The sequence below is a fragment of the Lepidochelys kempii genome, chromosome 18 (genome assembly GCF_965140285.1).
Source record: "Lepidochelys kempii isolate rLepKem1 chromosome 18, rLepKem1.hap1, whole genome shotgun sequence".
Lineage (NCBI taxonomy): Eukaryota > Metazoa > Chordata > Testudines > Cheloniidae > Lepidochelys > Lepidochelys kempii.
In genome coordinates, this window is record NC_136397.1 from 13,934,361 (window position 1) to 13,956,083 (window position 21,723).

At 43.0% G+C, this 21,723-nt stretch overlaps 1 protein-coding gene across 11 annotated transcripts in view; it reads right to left on the reverse strand.

The window, feature by feature from the left end:
* Positions 1-17,809, reverse strand: part of KIF1B (kinesin family member 1B) — a 150,049-nt gene extending 132,240 nt beyond the window's left edge. For 6 of the 11 annotated variants that reach the window (XM_073316470.2, XM_073316471.2, XM_073316472.2 and 3 more), the window contains exons 1-2: positions 17,522-17,802; positions 7,635-7,815 (exon numbers count right to left, since the gene is read on the reverse strand). In XM_073316470.2, coding sequence (XP_073172571.1) covers positions 7,635-7,740 — 106 coding nt within the window. In that variant the 5' untranslated portion in view covers positions 7,741-7,815; positions 17,522-17,802. Of the gene's footprint in view, positions 1-7,634; positions 7,816-17,521 lie in introns of all 11 variants that reach the window. The other 5 variants (XM_073316479.2, XM_073316474.2, XM_073316477.2 and 2 more) reach the window with 2 other exon arrangements.
* Between the last annotated feature and the right edge of the window lie 3,914 nt (positions 17,810-21,723).

A 21,723-nucleotide genomic window follows, 5' to 3' on the forward strand; every position in this document is an offset into this window, starting at 1 on the left:
AGATTTTAAGAGCACATGGTAGAATGACAGAGGGAGGGAATGAAAATATAGAAAATGCAAGCAGAAGGCTAACTGAAGATGATGCCCCATATGGAGAAAACACTATCTCAATACAAATGATCACCAGGCTGAATGGTTATAGAACAGCCAAGTTTTCATGACCACAGTCCAACTCTGTGAAAGAAAACTGCAGAATGAACCCAAGGGGTTAAGCCTTGAAGCCTAAAGCAGAGATTTGTGGAATGTGACCATTTCAAGGGGGTGGTCAACTATGCAAGCAGTAGTCAACGGTTAGGGAATGTCCAGATCAGCGGGTAGTGATCAATAAATTGATCCCCGAATCAACGCCGGTACTCCATCTTGGCAGGAGGACTAAGCAGAGTCGATGGGGAGCTACCACGGTTGACGGGCTTCCGTGAGGACGGCCAGGTAAGTCGAACTAAGATACTTCGAATTCAGCTACGCGAATAGCACAGCTGAAGTTGCGTATCTTAGTTCGAACCCCTCCCTCATGTAGCCCAGGCCTGAGCGTTACATGTTGTCAGTTTCCTTCTCATCTAGCTGAACAATCAGGTGTGCTGTGCATGTGTACCTAACTGTACCCATCCAAAAAAAAAAAAAAAAAAAAAAATTCCAAGGAGTTGTAAAAAGCTGCTGTATGTCAGCCAGGAAAGCTGCAAAAAAAAAAAAAAAAAAAATCAATGATTGTTTAGTTTTTGTTCAATTTTTTAATCCCAGAAAACCATCTTTTTGGTGGTGTTTTTTTTTTTTAAATGAATCTGATACTAAATGACAACAAAGGTGTCTAAAACTCCTTAAAAAAAAAACTGCTGCTATTCCAGCCAGCTGCTAATTTGGGAGTGGAGTTCTTTGTGGTTCTTTCACTTCCAGGTATTTGACTAACATTCTCTTCATATTGACTTAAGAAAAGGGATGTGTTGGTGTATTAATATTTACAAGCTGAATAACTAGAATTTTAAAAGCAATAATTGCATTCTTTGCTAGCTGAATGTGTATTTAAATGGGGTCTTCTCTCTTCCAGCTTCAGCCACTGCTCAAACCTGGCTTTAACCATATTCTTTTGTTATTCAGAAACCTGGCCTTATGTCTCTCTCAAGTGTCTGGACAGAGAGATTACCCTATCATTTCCACTGAAGTAGAGCAACACTGAGCTTCTTAAATACATAAGAGTTGAGCTTGCAAATCCAATAAACCAAGAAGAAAAATCTCAATATATTTACGTTTGACAGATCTCTATAACCACTGTAAAAATAATGACTATTACATGTAGAGCATACCTTTCTTTCCATGCATTACATGCAGGGGTCATTTCACATACTCATTACTAAAATGTAGCAATTTCTGAAGTAGAATGCAGCAGGCTTCAAATCAACTTTCCATACTAAGATGGTTTTTGCAAATATTTCAAAGTCTTCATTTTCATTCAATAACAACACCAAATCTTCATCAGACCCAAGGAAGAAGTTAGAACTTCCTTGGCTGGAATGAGCCTGGAACTCATTGAATTAAAGGAAGTTCCAAGCACCAAAGACAAAACAAAACAAACAAACAAAAAAACCAAAAAAACAAAAACACACTATTTTGGCCCTGACCTGAACCCCTCCTGTTTTTTTTAAATTAAGTGCCTAAACAGTACTGTTTTGTAACTTCTCAGTTCTCCATGCCTATGAACATCTCCAACAATTTCTCTATTCTCCTCTTCCATTTCCAAAGACTTTATGGCAGTAACTTTCAGCTGCATACCATCTGCAATCAACTATGATCTCAACAAGCAGCTCAGGCTTGCTGCCAATGTTCCAATCCCTTAATGTAGTGAGCACATGACTTCAGCTGGACTGCAGGATTTCAGTCTTTCTAGAACATATTTCAGTTCTGAAAAGATGATTCGTTCACACAACTCCTTAAATACCCAGTATTATACTTGTGTTGACTGCTATTCCTGCAGTCTCTGTGCATCACCAGGGCCAAACAAAATTTACACTATAGGCTAGCATATTAAGAGAGAAAACTCAATACACAGCTACAGAAAATGCATTTAATAAATATGTTCACAGAATTGATTTGAAAATTCCCATGGTACTTTCTACCTACCCTTTTCAGAACTCAAAATCTTGGCTACTCATGATACTCTTGCAGAAAGTGTTGAGGGATTTTAAGTAAGTACATCATCCTCAGCATCTTACAGCTTTAGGTGGATATAGTATTCTTTGTCTGTACCTATTGCATAGTTTTGCTATGTGCTGTTAAGTAATTGCCATGGAATCGTTCTTTCACTGGTTGGTGAAGTGATTTCTATAAATACACATAACATTTGTAGGTATACTAGGAGTTATTATCCACCTTTATAATTATAATGGAAATACTTAATATCAGATTTCCAATGGTTTAACATACTGCTCCAACAGTGACCCTAGAACAGAACTTACTAGACAAGGTCTCAGGTCCAAAGTTTATTTAAGTTGCTCAGAAGTTTCTAGAAAGCGAAATAGAAACCAGTTTACTCATTTGAAAATTAAAAAAAAGCATTCCCCTGCCCTCAATTATTTGAAGTTCTTTAATTAAACATCATAGGTTCAAGTCCCTAGTATGAAACAAGCTATTTTGGCATTTTAAAATACACGTTTGAAGGGACCAGTTGGTATGACTACCAGCATTTATTATTATTTAAACCTATAAGCCCTAACCAAGGTTGACTGGGGTACTATTAAGCGAATCACTGTACAAACACACAGGACAGTAAAACAATTTCTACCCCCAAGTGTTTGCAATCTTAATTAACACCACAAAAGAGGCACAGAGTTAAAGTGACTTACCTAGAGTCACAGCAGGTCAGTGGCTGAACTGAGAATAGAATCCAAGCCTGAGCCCCAGATAGTGCCCTACCAAGTGAAGCATGCTTCCTCTACAGTTTCATATTTGTGTCATTTGTACTATGAATGCGTATCACAAGCCTTTTAAAATTGGAGACTCAGTTACCTCTATAAATTAGAGGGCAGTATTTTTTTTAAAAGGTCTGTTACTTGTGTTTTAGCAACTTTAAAGAAACATTTTACAAATAGTTTGTTTTTCCACTATTTATGCTATTTACTTAAATTCACTCAGCCTGAACTGTGAAACTCAACTGAAACTAAAACAAGAGAACCCGTTTTTTGTTTTACATGTATTAGCACAGTGTAATTGCATTCCCAACACTGAATCAAGAACAGAATAAATACCAAATACTTTCATTGACATTTTAAAATATTTTGTGAACATATTTGCGCATGCTGTATTTTGTAAAGACTTATTGTATGAATTAATTTTGGGGTCTGAACTATTAGCATCCCCTTTCTAAAAAAATTTTGGATGCTTTTGAAATGATATTTTCAAGCAGGCATTCAAGCTATCACATCTAAAACTTGACTTTTCATAGTTGGAATTTTCTCTTATTTCCAGTGCTTTTGTTTGCCTCTTACACCAAGATCACTGACTTGTGACAAGCTCCTTCACGCCACCCTACATGACTCAAATTCATATTAAGAGAAACATACGACAAGCCATATGTTCTAAAGAACTCGGTCAAGAAACACCACATCATATGTTCTCCCAATCCACTACTTGAAGATTTATTATAACTTTCAAATAGAGTGTGATATTTTGGGGGTGGGAGAGGAGAGGGTACTAAGATAGTTATACTAATACAACTCCTACTGTGGATCTAAATTCCCCCTAAGCTGCCCGGCCACGCAGCTGCCTATTACGCCCCACACAGGGGCTCAGGGCCACGGCCAGGGAAGAAGGTTGCCTCCCCGCCGGCTCCAGCATGGACCTGCTGCAGCCGGCCAAGAGAGAGGGGCCACTCCTGGCCCCGGGAGGGTTGGAGGCGGGGGACTGGCTGCTGTGACCAGTGGGGAACTCTGTGCTCCTGCAGCAGGGGTGGGGCTTCAAGCAGAAGAGATGGTCTGGGCAAGGGACTAGCCTCCCTGAGCCTGGGGTTCACCCGCTGCCCATGAGGTTACACTTAATCTCACTGGGATTCTCTCGCTCGATAGCAACCCCAACAACGCTGCTGGGCACTGACTGGCAGAAAGTTTAACAGCCAAAGAAGCCAGCCTACAAACCCTGCAGATACAAAGGCACTATAGCAAAGAACAACCCTGGTTGCAATTACAACGTTTTGGGCATGGCTACACTTGAAACTTCAAAGTGCTGCCGTGGGAGCGCTCCCGCTGCAGCGCTTTGAAGCGTGAGTGTAGTCATGTGCCAGCACTAGGAGAGAGCTCTCCCAGCGTTCCTCGTATCCACCTCCACGAGTTCCTCGTATCCACCTCCACGAGGGGATTAGCTTAGAGCACTAGGAGCGCGGCTCCCAGCACTGGGGCACTGTTTACACTGGCGCTTTACAGCACTGTAACTTGCTGTGCTCAGGGGGGTGTTTTTTCACACCCCTGAGTGAGAAAGTTGCAGCGCTGTAAAGTGCCAGTGTAGCCACAGCCTTAAAAGAGGTTTTAAGAAATGTGGGGTAGAGCTTTTCTGAACTTTTTCCACTTGCCTAAAAAGCAGATAATGATTGTCATTGGTCCAGCCTCCACGAGGGGGATAGCTCCCAGCACTGGTGCACTGTCTACAATGGCACTTTACAGCGCTGAAACTTGCAGCGCTCGGAGTGTGTTTTTTCACACCCCTGAGTGAGAAAGTTGCAGAGCCGTAAAGTATCAGTGTAAACAAGCCCTTAGATAGACTCCTGTCTGCACCATTTAATGAGATGTTTAAAAATCAAGCTTGAACACAATTTAAATTGTACAGCTTAGCACTGGCTTGCCCAAGTAGCATAAGTAGGGAGGGACCATGTGAGAAATACAGGAGAACCTCAGAGTTACGAACTGACCAGTCAATAACACATCACATCTGAAACTGGAAGAATGCAATTTGGCAGCAGCAGAGACAAAAAAAAGCAAATACACTACAGTACTGTGTTAAGTGTAAACTACTAAAAAAATAAAAGGAAAGTTTAAAAAAAGATTTGACAAGTATGGAAACTGTTCCTGTGCTTGTTTCATTTAAATAAAGATGGTTAAAAACAGCATTCTTCTTCTGCATAATAAAATTTCAGAGCTGTATTAAGAACCACCATAACGTTTTGTTCCAAGTTACAAACAATTCAGAGTTACAAACAACCTGCATTCCTAAAGTGTTCGTTACTGAGGTTCTACTACTGTATGTTCAAAAATCAGGTACCAGGAGAGATTCTTACCAAAACTACAGGACTTGTATGACATTCTTCGGTCCCTAGAGAGACAAGATGTGTGGGGTAGTAGTTTTTATTGGACCAACTCCTGCTGGTGAGAGAGAAGCTTTCAAGCTTACACAGGGCTCTTCTTTAGATACTAGCCAGAGAGAAATTGGAGTTTAAACTAAGCTTATGCCCTTTTTTGAATTCATTTTTGAAGACAGTACAGGCCAAGCCTAACTTTTACAATTATTTTTGTCAGTGTAAGCAGTCTTGGACAGGTTAAGTGACTTGCACAAAGTCAAAATGAGTCAATGACAGCCAGAAATAGAACCCAGAAGTCCTAAATCTGTGTCCACAGATCTAATGTCTAGGCCATCTGCACACAAGAGGAAAATCCTAACTTTAAAATGGATACGGTCAGACCAAAGCCTCCTATAGACTCTTTAGTGAGTAAACGCAGCAAGACATGTCATTCCTCCCTCCCATTTCTTTTCCCCACATTTTATCATCTTGAAAACCTGTTCTTTTCATTTAAGAAAACTCCTTTTCCCCCACCCCTCTAGATTCCTGACATATTTTCCTTCCACTGTGAAGAATGAAAGCTAATTCTCTTTCCCCCCCACCCCCGATTCAAACTGCAATGATTCCAGGGCCATTGCAATTTAAGACTCACTTCCCCCAGTCTTTAAATGTCCTTGGTCATTTAAACCTGATCATCTCAGCCAACTTGTATGAAACCCAGGGCAAATCTACACTACAATGCTACATCAGCACTTCTGTGGCACTTCTGGTGAAGACATGCTGGAAGACCGCTTTCCTGTTGGCATAATTACTCCACCACAGCGAGAAGCGGAAGCTATATCAGTGGGAGAGCATCTCCTGCCAACGTAGTGCTGGTGTGGACAGTGCAAAATTTGTGTTGTTTGGGGGAACGGGGGGGGGGGATTTTTCACACCCCTGAGCAATGTAAGTTATATCAACTTAGGCTGGAGCCCAGACACTCTTGTCACTGGACCATAAGCAAGACATTTCCACACAGACCTAGAGTTGGAAGATCTTAACTCAAGCCTGTCCTTTAACTTGAAAATTACTGCTGTCAAGATACCAACCCAGCAAGAAGGGAGGGAAAACAACAAGACAAAAAAACCCACACAGACCTCATTTCAGGGTTAAAAGAAAGGCTTGAGTTAAGGTCTTCTAACTCTATTCCTGTGTAGCATTCCCATTATAAATGCCATCTGATAGGGCTTTTAGTTCTCCCATTCTAAATTGCACTGAGCTGTAATCTGGCAGGCAATCTTCAGATAAAGTATGTATTTAAACATTAAAACACTTATTGGGAAGTAAACTGCATCTACAATATTTTAAGTCCCAGTTTTCATTTTATTTTTAGGGGGAATTTCAAATCTACTAGACAGAAAACTTGAATTTCATCTTTCCAAGATCTTCCATCATGCCAGTAGTTAGAAGTATTTGTGCTGAGATTAAGGCGGTCTTGTGCATGGCCCATCTCTTTTGGTGATGTCACAACCTTTACCGTAAGAATAGACAGATGTCACAAACAGATTTAACATGTCAATGCAGGATCAGTCTGAAGGAGAAGCTCAGCTCAAAAGGAGAAAGAGCCCCAGTTACTGAATATTACCAGTTACCTAAACACAAGCAAATAACATCCAAGTAAATGGTGTATATTTACTTCTGGTTACCCAATAATGTAGTGTTGGGCTGTCTGCCCCAAGGAATAGGAAAGCAGTCAGTATCAGAGGAAGTTGGCTGAAAATTAAAAGCTACATAAAAAAGGGTGGGTTTAGGTTTTTGTTTTAGTTAACATTTTGTGAAAAGCTCCCGCTTTGTCTACCAACTACCTGTCCTGCCAACTCTGGGGCTCCTCAGTCAACGGACCATGAAGGAGAACCCCAGGGGAAAGATGGTCCCAGAGGCTAAAACTATCTCAACTCCAAGTAACACCTCATTTGATTAAATGACTCAAACAGTACTATGTTAAAGCACACTAAGGAACCTTTAATGTAGGCCCTGGTGGTGCACACGAACCAATTAATGACAAACATTAGGGCACTTTAAGTAATTTGTGCTATGGGAGTGTGATTTCTAATCATGTGGACAAGCCCTAACATTCACTTCAACATCATATTCCTCCCCCAGAGCTCTCAGTTCACCACCAGCTAACGTTACTTGCCGCAAAAATCAAGATACCCAGGATTCAGACTTCTCTAATCAAATAGAAAAATAATGAAGTCATCCATAAGAGCCTTGCAAGAGGAAGAAGCTTCCCTAAAAGGGTAATTCCAGATGCTGTAATGTTCACCGTAGTCAGTTTACTTTGATCAAAGGAGGGGAACAGGGCAAGGTAGATTTCATTAGGAGGTCAGAATGAACTTACTGGTTGAGTTGCCTTGCATCTGGATGATGCATTTGGATTCTTTGCTGGTCTCTCTGGAATTGAAGGGCCTGACCCGGACAGCCACCTTCACAGAAGCTCCCGACATTTTGATGTCCTATAGTGTTGAGTCCAGAAATCAGATGCAAAGGTTTTTTTCCTTTTTATGATCTCTTGGAGTTTTCTAAAGAGAAAGTGAGATTCAGTTACTTTAAAAATACATTCAAGACAGATTACATTAATCTGTAATCTTGCCTCAGATTAACACATAACACATTACAAATTTTTATGTCTATTCAGAGAATCCAAAGCTAGAGATATCCCCATCATGCTCTTAGTCAATGCCCATGTCACCCAATGCATACTGCTCTTGAAGTGAACAAATAAGTGTTTTCACTCCTTGCCTCCCTTCCCAGAAAGGAGTGGAGACTAGAACTACTGGCATCTCTTGCTCTGCCCATAGCATCAGAGAAAAGGACCCCAGGTCTTTGTGCTGTTTGCTCTTTTCACTGGCACACAGAAGCTTACAGAACATCGCGAACACCCAGGGATTTTCTCCTTTCAAAGTAAATTAAAATCTTAGGTTACTGCTTGTACATCTATCAGAGTAACAGCTGTGTTAGTCTGTATTCGCAAAAAGAAAAGGAGTATTTGTGGCACCTTAGAGACTAACCAATTTATTTGAGCATAAGCTTTTGTGAGCTACAGCTCACTGTAACTCACGAAAACTTATGCTCAAATAAATTGGTTACTCTCTAAGGTGCCACAAGTACTCCTTTTCTTCTTGTACATCTAGTGTCCTTCAAGCAGACACTACAGAGAGACAAAGCGACTTGCCTTTCAAAGGGATTTCCACCTAAAATTTCTACCTCATCAGACGTTAACCAATATATTCATCTGCTCAAATCACAATAAAAATATTTATGGCTCAAGTCCCGTCACATCCAAATGATCGAGCATTTTTAGTATACAAAACAGTGCACTGCATCCAGTTCTAAACCAGGAGGCAAGTCCACTCCAGATAACTGTGCAGGCCGGAACCAGTACACCCTGGAACCTTCGACATCTCTCCTTAAATACTATTTTATTAAACAGGTAAAGTCCAAATTCCTTCTGCCAAAGCTGGGTCTGTGCTGGACATAGCTCTGTAAGTGTGGATATATGGGTCAGAGCACCCAGAAATTGATTCCATAGTTAACTAAACTCTGAATCTCAATGAAAGAGAGCATTTTTATTCCAGGCTTGGACTGGGAAGTACAAAAGTGATTCACCAGCTGGTTTAAAAAAAAAGAAAAGTCTTAGGCATAGCCTAATTCATTCTATGATTTTTACATGGCAGACAGACAGATTTAATTAAAATTGCATTACTTCACCTCACTAATTGCATCACAGAGAGGGAAAGGTTGTTTCATCCCAGAAAACAGGACAAGTTATTTAACAAGGATGCAAAAAGAAAAGGAGTACTTGTGGCACCTTAGAGACTAACCAATTTATTTGAGCATAAGCTTTCATGAGCTAAGGTGCCACAAGTACTCCTTTTCTTTTTGCAAATACAGACTAACACGGCTGTTACTCTGAAACTTAACAAGGATGGTTTCACAGTAGCATCCGATGAAGTGAGCTGTAGCTCACGAAAGCTCATGCTCAAATAAATTGGTTAGTCTCTAAGGTGCTACAAGTACTCCTTTTCTTTTAACAAGGATGTTCCTCCTCTCAAGAGTTTATCAAGGTAGCTAACCAGGCGATTGATTACAGTAGACAACTAAAATAGTAACAATGACATGCAACTGCATAACAATGTAACTAAGGTGACAGAACTAAGGTATGCACAGGGTTGATATAAGGTATGCACTTCCTTCTCAATTGCTGCTAAGACAAACAGAATTTAAACCAAGTCTCAGGAAAAGCTCTTCCACAGAGTAAAGGCCAATCCAACCAGAGCAACTCCGAATGGCCTATGATGATCTGCAGAGTGATGCAGATTCTGTATTTCATATATAGATTACCCTCCCCAGATGGTTATTCACTGCAGGCCAACACTACAGAACATTCCCTGCATGGCAGGTAGCAACAAACACAGGACTTCATCACCATTCCTTACCCTTATCAGATGACTTAAAAAAAAAAAAAACACACACACACACACACACACACCCCTTCACCTCCTAAAGTGATATGATCCCCGCAGACACCAATATACTCTAAGGAAAAATACATTATGTCAAACTAATGTTCAAATGAAGCTGCATATTGCTGCTGAAGATAGCAACTTGCCTGAATAGAAGCAATTTGCTGAATTGGTCATGAAATCCAATTTAGGGAAAGATTCAGCACTCCCTAGATTAACCTGATACAAACTTAATAGACAATGGATCCATGTGGCCCGATAGAGGAGAAAGTCATATGGTACATTCTCACACAAAAGAACTAGATTTCACAAAGCCGACAGAAAGCTTTTTGCTGGGAATATGCTATCTGAAATTTTACGAGATACTTTGCTGAGTGGTTCTTTTCTTTCTACTCCCCCCCATGCATCCTGATAAAGAACTTGAAATATTTTTGACATTTTGTTAAGCAGCTACCTACAAGTCCTAGCAAATCCGGAGTAAGTAAGTAGGGCCATCAGTTAAGAGGATTTTTTTAGAAGGTAAATTCCCTAAACTTTTGAAGTTGTTTAATTTCACAAAAATCCTTGGTTTGCATTATTGCTTATTTTTCCTTCCGACCGTGTTACTGAAGCAGTCAGTTAACTGTCCCTTCTCTTATCCCTGGAACTTCAGAGCCCTGCATAAGACTGAATTTTAGTAGACATTTTGCAGCTACGTGTAAAATTTTAGTTGAAAGTACTCTTTGCAAATTATTGCCCATTGAGATGCAGCTGGTTAAAGCATAAATAAGTCAGGCATTTGCCAACCGTGGTATAGCTTCACTTTCTTCCATGTTAATTATTGAGTCACAGTCTGTGAAACAGGAACTAAGAGCAAACGTATTGAAAGCTATTCCAGTGTCAGAAAAGTTACATGTCCTACTATTAGGCTGCAAAAAGTACTTTTGTATCCTCTACTTAAATGCTATTTTGTAACTTTCTACAGCATAAGAAATCTCCCTGCAGCAGGCATAGGGATATGAGTGAGGCACCATTTAGTCACACCTCTCCAGTGTTTTGTTTTGTTTGTTTTTTAAACTTGAAACAAGTCACTTTATTGAATGTAAAGTGTTACAAATACAAAGAAACAAAGATGTGATTTTTTGGTACAGATTGACATTATTGAACTGTAGATGCATGCACTGCTGGGCAGCAAGCTAGGAGACCTACTGAAACCCATGGGTGGCCTATGCTGAAGAGCTGTAGCTCACGAAAGCTTATGCTCAAATAAATTGGTTAGTCTCTAAGCCCTGGTCTACACTAGGACTTTAGGTCGAATTTAGCAGTGTTAAATCGATATAAACCTGCACCCGTCCACACGATGAAGCCCTTTATTTCGACTTAAAGGACGCTTAAAAATCGATTTCCTTACTCCACCCTGACAAGTGGATTAGCGCTTAAATCGGCCTTGCCTGGTCGAATTTGGGGTACTGTGGACCCAATTCGACGGTATTGGCCTCCGGGAGCTATCCCAGAGTGCTCCATTGTGACTGCTCTGGACAGCACTCTCAACTCAGATGCACGATTGTTTGCAGTTGCTCTGACGCAGGGAGGGGCGACTGACGACACAGCTTACAGGGTTGGCTTACAGGGAGTTAAAATCAACAAAGGGGGTGGCTTTACATCAAGGAGTATTTCAGGCAGGACTTCACGGAGGGTTCCAATAAGAAATCGTGCACCTAAGTTATTGTTCTTATTGGAACAAGGAGGTTAGTCTGGCCTCTGATTGATACATGGCTAGATTTACCTCGCTACATCTTCTCTGTGAGTGACTGCAGTGTGACCTAGAGGAATGAGTCCCCTAGACAGGGGGCGGGAGGGGTTTGCAAATGAGTACAAAACAAATCTGGTCTATTTGTTGTTTTGATACACTCCATCTATCTTTTACATCTTTGGCTGGCAGCAGACGGTGCAGAAGGACTGCATGCCGTCCACATCTCATGGCTGCTCGGCAGAAGATGGTACAATAGGACTGCTAGCCATCCTCATCTCTTGCCTGCCCGGCAGAAGATGATGCAATAGGACTGCTAGCAATCCGTATCGCCTGCCTACTCACCATAAGATGGTTCAATAGGACTGACTGCAGGACTAAAGAGAATGACCTGATCAAGTCACTCCAAATTTAGTCCCTGCGCCCATGTCTGCCCAGGCGCTCCTGATCGACCTCACACAGGCGACCAGGAGCACCTCAGACATGACGATGACAGCTACTAGTCCTGTTGCACCGTCTGCTGCCACAAGGCAATGGGTTGCTGCTGCGTAGCAATGCAGTACCGCGTCTGCCAGCACCCGGGAGACATACGGTGACAGTGAGCTGAGCGGGCTCCATGCTTGCCGTGGTATGGCGTCTGCACAGGTAACTCAGGAAAAAAGGCGCGAAACAATTGTCTGCCCTTGCTTTCACGGAGGGAGGGAGGGAACGGGGGCCTGACGATATGTACCCAGAACCACCCGCGACAATGTTTTAGCTCCATCAGGCATTGGGATCTCAACCCAGAATTCCAATGGGCAGCGGACACTGCGGGAACTGTGGGATAGCTACCCACAGTGCAACGCTCCAGAAGTCGACTCTAGCCTCGGTACTGTGGAAGCACTCCGCCGAGTTAATGCACTTAGAGCATTTTCTGTGGGGACACACACACTCGAATATATAAAACCGATTTCTAAAAAAACGACTTCTATAAATTCGACCTAATTTCATAGTGTAGACATACCCTAAGGTGCCACAAGTACTCCTTTTCTTTTTAGTTCTCACTGTCACTGTCCCCAAGGGAGTGCTTGTGATAGAAGCACACCTGGATGGTAAGAGGCTGTATTGCATCATCAGGAATCTTGATTTACACAAAGACCAATGGATTCTTCACTAAAATTGGGTTTAAATGGGGGAAGTGACAATTATAAAAAAACCAGCCCTCTCTCCCAAATAAAAATGGTAAAGAAGATCAAAAGACTGCAAAATGTGCAAGCTTTAACTTTATGAAGTGTGGGATGTGCAGTTCCAGAAGTGAGGACAATGCTACCACTCACAATACTATTCATTTAGAACCTTCCTTGGTACAGAATCTGGCTGCCAGACTGGCCTGCTTTTCTCCCTTTGTGACACATTTACAAGCATCACAACAGCAGAATGGTGTAATGGAAGTTCTAGAAGCCCTCACTTGTACTGCAGGGCAAGTATTTTACTTCATTTGAACTTTTCCACTCATTAATTCTTTAAAACATAAAATGATTTGGGTCATGTTTCTTTCCTCCCACCCCCAAGTACCTAATTCTATCAAAACCTCAAGAAAACAGTTCAACCATTTATCTAAAAGTCTCAGTCATCTGCTGGCCCTTTTGCAGAAAAAACAAAAACAAAAAAACAAAAAAACCACAAGGACAAAACGCTTTCTGACAAGTTTCTCTTTAGTAATGACATTGCTTATTGGTGGATCAGAATTTTTTTTTAATAAGGAAGTTTCCTGCTGGAGTGTCTAAGAGAAATCAATTCCCTTCCTCCAAAACCCAGGTTAATCACTATCAAGCCAGCTTTGCATGCTCCAAGCCCAACATACAAAATACATTTCATACTCTGTTCTTTTCAATAACACCCCCCATAAGAATGAGTTCCCTCTATACTTCCAGCAGCAATGCTGCAGACAACAAAATTAATGAAAAATGGAAGCAGCTGGATAACTCTGAACCTCTGGAGATCCCACATGAGATGATTTGATGGAGTATGGGGAGTGAGGCCCGATCAGCACGCAACCATCCACAACTGGAATACAAAAAGCCAGGTACTGCTCGCTCCCGAGCGTACTTTTGCAATGCTGTCTCCAACAGCAGCAGATGAGTTTAATCACAGCTTTTCAGGGACACCAAAGGGCCTCAAAACAATATTGGGTTTTTCATTCTTACTAGTCAAGCCATATTTTCAGATAACACATTCAACTATAGTCAACTAATTTTATAAATAGATACACCTTATTCATGTTAAAAGACTCTACACACTGACAGGATGCCTGTCATATGCAGGACATCATGACTGAACTATAGGCTGAAAGTTCAGACACAACTGGATCACTAAAATAACAAAACAGTCCATAGGACACACCAATGAACTGTTTTTGATGGTAAATTTTCCACATTTTCAGATTCTCTTTTCCTACAGTTGTAGTTACACTGCACCTCATTTTACCTCTGTCTCAGCTCTGCTACTTTTCACAGCTAAAAAAACAAATTTAAGTTGTTTGCATAGGGTTACAAGTGGATTCCATACACCTTCATTACTGTCTCACTGAACAAGGTCGCTTTCCAATACATTGATACAGCATGTAGTCTAAGACTCCATTAGCTTCAAATTTTGCTGAAATTAGAGTCAATTGTTTGTACTTATACAACAATTTTAATCAGACCTAATCAGACCTAAAAGCATTTAAGATGGGTTCATCCCTTTCTAACATACTGAAGCATAGCGAGGTTAAGTTACTTACCCATGGTATCACATTGCTGCCAGCAGTGAATTAGAAATAGACCCGATACTCTAGCTCCTGATACTCTTACCACTACAGAACACAGCCTCCGTACGGAGTTGTCACAAGACATGCATCTTGCAAGAAAACAGCAGCCGGAGTTCATAGACTTTGATAGGTGTTTAAGCCAATAAGATTCACAAGCTCAAATTTTGTTCCTTATACTGCATAGAAAGTTACCAATAGATTCATCCCAGAATGAATCCTTTTCCTAATGACTTGGAAAGAGTTTGTTAATGGTCTATTCTTAGGCATTTGTTCTGCATGGTTTCAAACGGGGACAAAAGTGAAGTAAAAGACTGAATGCTTTCATAAGAAAATAAGAATATGGCTATACTTGGTCAGACCCATGGTCCATCTAGCCCAGAATCCAGTCTTGCAATAGTGGCCAGATGCTTTAGAGGAAATGAACAGAACAGAGCAATTTCTGAGTGATCCATCTTCCCCTGTTATCGAGTTCTAGTTTATGGCTGTCAGAGACTGAGGGATACCCAAAGCATAGGGTTGCATCCCTGACCATCTTGGCTAATAGCTATTGATGAACCTATCCTCCACAAACTTCTCCACTTTTGTCTTTAAACCCAGTTATACTTGTGGCCTTCACAACATCCCACTATTTCCACAGGTTGACTGTGCGTTGTGTGACGTTTCCAAGCAGTTTGCAGGTGTGTTTCAATCTTGTGACTCTTCCTTTTTAGTTTCTGTTTAACTAGCTTCACATTTTTGTGTAGTTCCCCTTTTTGGAGTTAAATGCTACTGAGATGGGCATCTTTGGTATTTGCCCTGTTAGAAGGATGTTAAATTTCATTACATTATGTTCGCTATTACTAAGCATTTCAGTCATATTCACCTCTTGGACCAGATCCTGTGAGCCACTTAGAACTAATTCAACAATTGCCTCTCCCCTAAATCATGAATTGCACTGTCAATGCTTTTATTATGTCTTTAAGATGAACCATCACCTGGTTCTCAAACTTAAAGGTGAGCAACACCTGAGCATCTAACTAGGTATTTGTCAAGAAAGAAATAAACCTGATTGCTGCCTCCTATCATATTCATATTAACATTAACTTATTTCAAACTACTACTAATTCCACCCCCAATCATTTAAATATCTAAATTTGTCATTAACAAGCAACTTTTGGAAGTATTTACTTTTTACCATTTTTCACATTACGCAAGGTGACAAATACAATACACTGGTCAGTGTCCTCTGGGCTTCTAATACACTGTTACTAGTACAATGTTTGGGTTAAAAACATGAGCGCATTTAAATTTTTCTTCTTTTTTGCTAAAGCTTAAAGACTCAAAAAAATTCTATATATTCTGGGGTTTTGTACAACCACTTAAAAATACAAGATCTAGACGTGAGGCCTATAACTAGTTGAGAGTTTCCCTTTAAATGAAGTTTTCAGCTATCTAAAGCTATTTTGTAAGTTACTAGTCACAATACTACCTTCAGGAACACAAGGATTCAGGCTTTGGTTGCGGTCACCAATTTTTATTTTGTCCCCAAAAAAGAACATCTATTTTAATTAAATGGAAACTAAGGGCAGAATGGAACTTGAGAACAATGATATTAGGGACTTGGGTGAATAAATAAATAGTGACAAGCTGAAAAACCAGTTACACGGCATAAAACCAAGAAAACCAAGTTGATGGTCTTATAGCCAGACCTTCATCTTCAAGTAGCAAATGGAGCTTAGGATCTCCATACAGGATAGATATTTGAGAAATGATGAACTATTGTATCACCTCTGATTAAGCCAACTGGCAATTACACAATAACTGAAAAAAATTCTGAGTTCTACATCTCTTAGGATTTTACCAGCACAGTGTGTTACTTTTTAAATTAAAAATGGGCTCCTAGGTAACTTTAACCTAATCACTGCACCATCATCAAAAAGATAACAGGGGCAAGCAGAGAGATTAGCCTGTGGAAAGTTAGCACAGCAGCTGTTCAAAGCAATAAGACTCCATGAACAAGAGAACCATAAGGACTCCAATTTTGGGTACTCCACCAACTATCAGACAAAAATAACAGCCTGAGACATCAGCTGGATTGCTGCAGTGCAGGCTGCCAAATTACTTTGATTTTTTTTTCCAGTTTAAATGAAAGCGCTGAAGCCAGCTAAAATACTGAATACAGGCACCTGGATACAGTGTCAAAAGCCTTGTCATTAGGAAGACTTCCCACACACAGGAATGAAAAAGGAAATAAATAAAGGATTGCAATCAACTGATCAGCACACAGCACTAAAGGGAAGAACTATTAGTTGAAACACACTGAACAATGGACTATGAACATAACTTTACTCCTAAGCTTGATTCTGCATTTTGAAAAAAAAAAAAAGAGGAAAAAAAAGGTAAAATTCAACCCGACACCAGTGACTGGCAGTACTAATCCGCACCCTGGATTTAGCGGCTGTATTCAGTCAGTGACCCCACAGCTGCCAAGCCTCTGCATTCTCTGTCTCCTGCCCCCTCCCTCCCGATTTAGTTCCTAGAGGATTGTTCGTTCATCATCCCAATATGGCTGCCCTGGTAATTACGCTGTTCTGAATGCAGACGATGCAAGCACTATGGATGGGTCCCAAAACGCAGTAAATCCCCTTCCCTTCTGGTCTTCTCCCCCACCCCCACCCCCTTCCTCAGCAGATGCTCTGGGACCTTCCTTCACTCACAACCCTGGGGGGAGCAAATCCAGCCTCCCCCCAGGCAGCCTGGAAGATGAGGATGCAGAGTTGCGGCTCGAGCCGCACTTTGGGGGAGAAGAGGGGATCTGGGGACCGGGGAGACAGCAGAGACTCTGGCACCGAGCGTCTCCCGGGGGAAAGGGGAGACTGGGGCGCCGGGTCTGGCCGGCGCAGCAGGGAGGAGGAACGGCTGCAAGCGAGCTCCACGCCCTTGGGCCGCTGCACTGACAGCTCCGCGGAATCTCCCCTGCCAGCAAAGCTCCAGGACCAGCGTCCCCTGCCAGAGCCGCCGGGGTGGGGGTGGGGGCTCCCCCGAACCCCGGCCAACGCTACCAGCGGCCCCCGCCCCCGGGGAAACAAGCGGCCCCCGCCCATCCCCGCCGCATTATGGCGCCTACTTCCCCCCCGCACCTAGACTCTCTCTCCCCCCCCCGCCGCCTAGCGACCCCCCCCCGGGCGGCTTCCCGGTCCCCGGGCTGTTCCCCCCGGCCACGGGCGGCTTCCCCATCGCCCCCAGGGGCTCCCCTCGGCGCTCACCTCGGGGCGGGGCCGCAGGCCGCGGACAATGGGGGTCCAGCGGGGTCCGCGGCGCGGTCAGCAGGAGGAGGCGGCGCCGGCGGAGACGCGCAGAAGCAGGGGAAGGAGGAGAAGAAAAGGTCCGCCCAGCCCCATCACGGTGCCCCGGGACAGGCACGGAGCCCAGGGCACCCCCGGATCGGGAGGGAGAAGGAACCCCCGAGAGGAGACAGCAGCAGCTGCGCGGCCTCGGAGCACCGCTGGCGAACTGACGGCGGCGATCCCTCAGCCGAGCAGCGCCCCGCCCCCATCACCGAGCAACGCCACCCGCCGCCAATCCCAGCGCGGCGACGCCCCTTCCCCCAATCCCAGCGCGGTGACGCAGGCTGAGCGCCCAATCACATCGCGCCACTCCTCCAATCACAGCCCGAAACAGAAGAATGGGCTCGTCCAACTCATGGGGGGGGGAGAGAGAAGCTGCCTCCTTGACCAATCCCACTGCGAAACGGCGTTAAGAGTCCGCCCCTTCTTGTCTTTGGCCAATCAGCGTTCGAAAGAAATTATTCCCCTTTCTCCCCTCGCCTATGAAGATAAGCGAGTGGGCGTTTGCTCGTCCTCTCTCCCGCCCGGCTGCGGAAGTACACCGGCCCGGGCCTACGCCCTCTTGCGGCTGAGGCGGCGGTCGGTAGCAGTGGAGAACCGCCGCAGAGCCCAGGGCTAGGGAAGACCGAGGGAAAGAAGGGGGGTCGGCCGCGGTGGGGGAGAGGGAGCTGGGGGAGGGTCGGACGGCTGTCCCGGGGGAGGGAGCTGGGGAAGGGGGTGGGCGGCTATCCCGGGGGGGGGGCGGCTGTCCTGGGAGAGGGAACTGGGGAAGGGGGGGAGGGTCGGGCGGCTGTCCCGGGGGAGGGAGCTGGGGAAGCGGGGGGTGGGAGGGTCGGGCGGCTGTCGCGGGGGAGGGAGCTGGGGAAGCGGGGGGTGGGAGGGTCGGGCGGCTGTCGCGGGGGAGGGAGCTGGGGAAGCGGGGGGTGGGAGGGTCGGGCGGCTGTCGCGGGGGGGAGGGGGACAGGGGAAGGGGATTCAGGTCTGGGACCCTGCCTGGTAGAGCTGTGGCTTGAGGCCTAGTTCTGCCATGGCATCTGGTTGCAACACAACCCGCTGCCACCCCTAATTTAGGGTGCCTGCCCCATGAGAAGGGTAATGAACTAGGGGGGCAGGCCACTTCCCCTGGGGGGAAGTTCTCCTTCCCTGTCCCAGCCGCTGAGACTAACTCAGATTGTCTGGCAGCAGGCCCATCTCCATCACTCCAGGCCACAGCCCCAGTTTTTGCAGTCCCAGACAAAGCCCCGTCTCACGGCAAGATCAGGGTTTCTAATTGCACACTGGAGTAATGTTTTCTTGATCAGCTTCCTTGCTGAAGGGAAAAGAGCAGTCATAAAATCCTACATGATAGTTTGGGGGTTGCTGGTTGGCTCTTAAAAAGGAGGTACCACTCTGGCTGTGCTGGGCAAGGAGAAGGAAGAACTGCCCGCAGGCCAGCAAGAGAAGTATAGCTTCAATTCTGCTGTTAGCAAAGGAAGGGGAGCTGTTCTCCATCTCCTCTCCCCCACAAGCCCTTCTACCTTAACCCAAATCCTGGAAGAGTTATATGGAGAGAGGAGCTGTATTTTTAGGCCAGCTATTCATGACCCAGTCTCTTAGATATACCTATTGCCATCAGCATGGCCAACTCATGAGTCAGGTCCCCAAAAGACTTGCTTGGCTCAAACTCATGAGATTTTAAAACCTAATACACTTTGGGTTCTTTGTATATGCCTTCTGGTTTTTGAGTCCTTAGGGTTCACATTTTCAGGCTTTTTTCTGTAACTATGAAGACTATAAATTTACTTTTAAAATTAAAGCTGAGAGTCTCACTTAGTCACATGACTCCAGAAGTTGTAGCTTTAATAAAAATATCAGCTATCCCAAGACTCACTAAAATCATGAGTTTACAAAACTTTAACATACTCTTTAGTGAGTCAAATAAATTACTAGTGTAACAGCATCTCCAAACTTATTTTAATGTAATTCCACATCAAGATTTAATTTGTTCAGTATGTTTACATACCGTATCTTCTTACATAGGTCAGTAATTTTACTCACAAATATGTATGTTACTCTGGACCCTGGGTAATCCTTAACATTTCATTTGTGTAAAAACTATAGATAAATGGAAAGAGGATACTTTTTTTTTTTTAACTGTAAGAAAGCAACATAAAAGGAGCTATGCACTTATTAGGTAGAACGGAGAGAAGGGCTAGCTATAGTAGGCAGAGGCAAAATAATTGCTTTAGCACTGCAGCTGATTGTTTCTTCCACATTTAAAGGGGCAGTTACCACACAGGCATGCTGGGAGAAGCTATAAAAGGATAAACGCAGTGATTCCTAGGCAGTCAGGCCCTTTGGAAGGTTTTTAACCTACAGCAGTGTGTGCGGGATTAGGCCCAATTAAAGTAAATTTCACGTACAGAAATATATTGTAGTCTTCTCTTTAGAAGGGCATTTTTGGGTACGAGACAGCTTGAGTTGTCTAGAGCTACAAACTGGCATCTTCTTTACACATTCTCATGGCCATTTGTTTTCCTGTGAATGTTTAAATATTTTTTATAAATTTGTTGTGTAATCTAAAGTTATATTTGAGTGCTTTAAATATTCATGGTGTATGTCTTACTGCTTCATGCTAAAAATTGATCTGTAGTGACAATCTGCTCAAAAACTCTTTCTAGCTCTAAATAGATTGGCCTATGCTACTTTAGGAAAAAATGAATTGGAAGGAGGAGAAAGCTCAACATACGCCCTTGAGCAAAGGCAATGAGTGAATTAATAAGAGGGAGGTAAAAACTCACAGTTCTTCCTTTGAGGGAAAGTACAGCGTTATGGATGGGAGAAATGGCACTTTTCTTGGCCCACCGAAATTGTCATTTAATCAACACTTTTAAAGAGCTGGTGTGAGGTTTTTAAACTAGTCCAAATTTCCAGTCTGTAGTCCTGCTAAAGCTACATAGTTTTGAAGTATTAGGACAATGAAATCAGATCAGCCCAGGATACATTTGGTTGTCTGATTTGGCTTAAAATACAACTATCTTCATAGTCTGCTAATAAGGGCTTTCAGTGCAGTGCACTCCTTTCTTCCTGATACTTGGATAGACACCGACATATAAGTTATGTGGTTAATTGCCAGATATTTGCAATGTAAGTGAATGCATGTATACCTATATCAAAATATAGAGAAAAATCTTGCATGCATGAATAAATTCTGGTTTTCTACCTGTTCCACAAAACTCCATTTACTAATTTAGTAAGCAAAGTGTCAAGATTTTGAATCCTAGCAGACCATGTCAAGTTCAATTTTTTCAGATCCGCTGTTGTCTGAGGTCATCCAATAATAAAGAATGATGAAGTCACAGATCTTTTTTTTTGGAACTGTCAGTAGGGAAGCCTGTGCTGTGCTGCGTGTGGCCATGAGGCTTTCTCTTGCTTCTGGTCCTCAGAGTGATTAACATGTAATACTCTGTTGTGTCAGAGGTGGCAGCATTTTGCACAAATAAGGCCAAAATATTCAAAAGTGGCAATTAGTTCTGGGTGCCTCAACTTTTGGTGCTCCATTTGAGACATGTTAGGTTCTGATATAAGGGCTAAGCACCTACAACTTCAAAAGGAGACATGGATTCTCATTACCCCTGAAAATCAGGCCCAAAGTGGCACATAAATCAGGGGGCACTCCTGAAAATGTTGATGTTAGTGTCTCTTCTGTTCAGTGTTGTATTCCTTGTTTTAGTTAGCGTTCTCCCCAGCCTGAGCTTGCTGCCAGGCTTCCTTCAGGGTAGAAAAATAGTAGCTGCAGAATAAAATTCTCATTCATGAACTGATAAAAACAATCATGTCAGATTCTACCACGAAAATAATAGGGAGGTCTGGAGCAATGTTAACTATGCAGGTCATCAATGTAAAACAAATGCATCCTGAAGGCAACTAAATTCAGTGAAAATGATTATTTGTACTTCCGATGAGTGAACTAGATGATATGCAAATGTCTGCTTCTTGCCTGTTTATCAGAGGTGAAAAATAATTTTGCTGTATCTTTAACTCACTCTCTCTCTCTCCTTATTAATTGAAAAGGAAGAATTCACAATTGTGAAATACCTTCAGCCATAGAAATTATTTCCAGCTTCAACCTATGGCTTGTT